This window comes from Meleagris gallopavo, chromosome 6, assembly GCF_905368555.1.
Source record: "Meleagris gallopavo chromosome 6, MGAL_WU_HG_1.1, whole genome shotgun sequence".
NCBI classification, from domain to species: Eukaryota; Metazoa; Chordata; class Aves; order Galliformes; family Phasianidae; genus Meleagris; species Meleagris gallopavo.
In genome coordinates, this window is record NC_139409.1 from 29455794 (window position 1) to 29459590 (window position 3797).

General features: G+C 39.1%; 1 protein-coding gene across 1 annotated transcript; it reads right to left on the bottom strand.

Moving 5' to 3' along the window:
• Positions 1-327: 327 nt before the first annotated feature.
• On the bottom strand, positions 328-3793 carry POLR1F (RNA polymerase I subunit F). The gene is made up of 4 exons (XM_010712798.4): positions 3570-3793; positions 3352-3493; positions 2170-2378; positions 328-806 (listed from the first exon to the last, which is right to left on the bottom strand). Exons 1-4 carry the CDS (start codon positions 3791-3793, stop codon positions 404-406), a joined length of 978 nt encoding a protein of 325 aa, XP_010711100.2. The 3' UTR covers positions 328-403.
• Between the last annotated feature and the right edge of the window lie 4 nt (positions 3794-3797).

The window sequence follows — 3797 nt, forward strand, 5'->3', positions numbered from 1 at the left end:
CCTGGGAATTCAGGAGTGTCTCCCAGAACTCCAGCACTAAGATTCCTCTGAAACAAATCAAGCAGTGGTGGAATTAGATTAGCAAAGATCATAACCAGCTGCCTCTTACTGGGAAGAACTGGGAAGCAGACAAAAGAAGTGATACAAATGACCCTGACATTGCATTCCACAGCTCTTTGCCACTTGTTCTTTGCACCACTTTCTGGTCAAAGAAATGCATGTATAGCCACTACTTTCTTGCAACGCTTTGCAAACGATTGGTGTACACAGCAAACAAACATAATCCCACCTAACAGTTCGCACAGTTTAGCAAAAAATATACATGTATATTTTGAAAACAGGGTTTTATTGGAAGTTTATAAAAAAAAGTCTGAAATCATCAGTAAGAAAGGCACGTCAGACTTCAGTCCCTTTTCTTTTTTGCTTTAAGTTCTTGCGACAGCTCCAGCAATTCACTTTCTTCAATTTCACAATGCTTTCTTTTCTTTTTCTTTGACTTTTTAAGGTCACTTTGGTAACCACTAGAGTCACTGGCAGGCAATACATGTTCCTGTTCTTCCTGCTTATGCTTTTTCTTTTTCTTCTTCTTCTTCTTATCATCACATATTTCATTCTCAACACCAATACTTTGCTCTTCTGTATTTCCCCCCACAGAATTATCTGCCTCACCTGGAGGATCTTCTGTGACATTATCTCCCCCAGAGTCATTTAAGTCATTTTTCTCATTATCAAAGTCTTGAATTTGCTCTCCATTTGTGCCATCAGTCACTGCATCAGTAATAGGATCAGACTGCTTGGGCTGCATACTGCAAGAAAACATACGAGGTAAGTCAAAGCAGAAACATCTAAAGACACAAAGTGAAATGTTAAAATTTGCTAAAACACAATATTTACAAGTCAATAAAGACAAGCATTTGTCATCAACTCTAGATACAGAAAAATATAAACCCAGTTGACACTTTCAGCTTAATCTATACTGCCTGACTAGCTTCTTGTTTTCATGGAATTAATGTTCTCCCTCAAAAATTAGCCAAAATTTATTCTCTAAAATCCTATACACAGCATTAAGTATTGCATTTTCTCTTTTATTCCTTCATCCATAATTATCTACTGTGCAGTGGACCTTTTTAGGTTCATTAGTTATTCGCAAACACAGTGTCCTATTCAATCATGCCAACCATTTGTCATACTGAAATCTGTACAGTTAAACAATTATTCCAGAGGAACAAAAAAAAACAAACCAACAAACTCACAACAGCAATAACAGAAAAAAAAAACAAAACAAAACACATCCAGTCAACCAACGAAAAAAACCACTAAAAACAAAAATCTAGTAGGTACCACCCTGCAAATGAGAGCTGTGGAGAAAACATCTAGAATGATTCATATTGAAAGAATGCAGTTAAAATTATGGAGGAGTAGATGGCACTGAGAACAAGACAGCTAATTCTGAACGCATGAAAACAATCCAGAGTACTCTTCCAGATTAAACAGACCTCCAAAAACACTGATTTCATCAACAGTATCTACAGTGTGCATTTTAAAATAAGAAATTAATCACATTGGTAGAAGAAAATTGCTGAGCAAATGACTACTAAAAAAACCCTCTGAACATGCTTTTTAAAAGATAACACTATTAAGATTTTTTAGCAAGCTGCTGTGCAAATCTCCAGAGGTACAAGGATGACCGTCATGTATTTTCTCATGTCATCTTTGAGCTCAGGCTTATTCTTACGCTTCAGCAAGCATTTAAGTAATGTGCATGTGACTATTTATGATTGTGCAACTGCTGGTAAGTGTAGAAATACCAGCATAAATAAACACCGTGTTCAGAAACTGGAATTTTTTTAAATTGAAAAGCCTGGACATATTCATGAACAAATCCACTCTAGATGTTATTTTGAACATGCACTATTTGCCAGATCAATAGCTCAAGAGTTAGTTTTTTAAGCTCAAGAAAACTATTTTTATTAATAAAATTAATTTTAAAATAGTTAATTATTTCTATTAACTTTAAAAAGTTTAGTTTTGCTAACACAAATTATTTTTATACAAAGGTTTGTGTGAAAACAAGGAAGCTTAAGGAGTAAGATGTTGAATCAAATGATTCACCTCGTAACTGATCCATTTAAACAGTTAAGAAAAACATTTTTTCCTATGGCACAGTACCTGGTTTTAGTCAATTGTCCTCGAATGAAGAACACTCCTGCTGCATCAGAATCTAAGTGCACCACTTGAAATTTCAGTTCATCTCCTATTTTAAACCCCAACTCTTGCCACTCTGCAGCTGACATGTGTTCAGGCTTAGGGATAGAAGCATTGAAGCACCCATGTATCAGACAGCCAATATGACTGGGGGCCACTTTGTTAATTACACCCTGTAAAAGAAAGGAATATCATATGGAGTTCAATCAAAGACTACCTCTTTAAATGCAGACATAATGTATATTTAGTTTCTTATATTGACACTCTCAGCCAAGACTTTGCATGCAAAGGTTACAAAGTAAGCTCATCTAGCAAATAAGCAAACTATTCTATACTAAAATAGAAACTACTCCTAAATACTTTTCATGAAGGTCTACAAAAAATAGAATCCTGTAAGCAAAAAAGAACAAAGTCAAAGCATGGAATGTAACCACAGTAAGTACATGCATCAAACTGTTATTTCTTTCCTCACAGCCATCAACTGTGCTTTACAGCACTAGATACTTTTCTACCAAAACTTTAATGCTGGAACCAAACTATTTTGCAGCTAAAGATACAGACGACACATAAAAAAAGCATCAAATACTGCATTCCATGGGTTTCTGACACACGTGCACTTCATCTCATCCACTTTTGCGCTTCTTGAAGATGAATGGAAGACACAGTGCAGGTGTTTCTATCTTCTTTCTACTAAATGAACATATTCACTTCTTACATTTATAGAGGCAGAAGTTATGTTGCAAAACTGTGGCACAGAAATGAATATGGGAAAACAAAACTGAGAGTTGGCATACGTGTACCAACAGAAAGGTTCCTCGTGCCATATATTTTCTTCTATTGAAAAATAGGTTTAAACTCGATGCACTGCCTTTGTACTTAATGAAAAGAAACTCATCAGTGTATCCTGATATGAACACATGAACAAATACACTCACATAAGAATCATTTACTCTCTAGAAAGAAAAATTTTCTAAATTTTTTTTCTATTTAGAAAATTTAGAGATAGATGCATGAAAATGTAGAAATAAAAATATTCTAAAGAATTACTAATGTGAACTAGAATACAATTCTACCTAAGCCTCAAACCGTTGTTTCTGACGGCGATAAGCCAAGTTTTGTTAAGGTTATGTCGACGCATTTACATACCACCATTTTCTTCCCTTTCTTAGGACTGAAGATGACGAAGTCCGCCTCCACGTCCAGGTGGATGAAGCCCTGGTCGTCGTGGATGTCCCCGAGCTCTCCCACCACCTTGACGTTGTCGTACGCCACCGGGACGCCCTGCAGGCTAGGGATAAGCACAGTTAGCTGCGGGACCACCCCCACCAAGGCGAACCGAGGGCTGCCGGACCCCAGGGCCTCACCTCTCCGAGTAGCGCAGCAGCTCAGCATCCAGCTGGGCGCAGATACCCGTGCGCTTCCGGCCCAGGAAGCGCGGCGGCAGCGCGACGTGCCGGCGGTGCGGCGCCACGACCAGGCACGAGTAGCGCCGGCTCACCAGCGCGCAGGCCGCGGCGAAGGACGGCAGCTCGGCGGCGGGCAGCGGGCGGGCGGCGGGCGGCGGCGGCAGTTCCCCCGCCACGGCCATGCTG

Coding starts and splice junctions, on each gene's coding strand:
- POLR1F (XM_010712798.4), bottom strand. CDS start 3,793: ATGGCCGTGGCGGGGGAACTGCCGCCGCCGCCCGCCGCCCGCCCGCTG. Junction 3,494..3,569: donor CTGCTGCGCTACTCGGAGAG/GTGAGGCCCTGG, acceptor GCTTATCCCTAG/CCTGCAGGGCGTCCCGGTGG. Junction 2,379..3,351: donor AGAAAGGGAAGAAAATGGTG/GTATGTAAATGC, acceptor TTTCTTTTACAG/GGTGTAATTAACAAAGTGGC.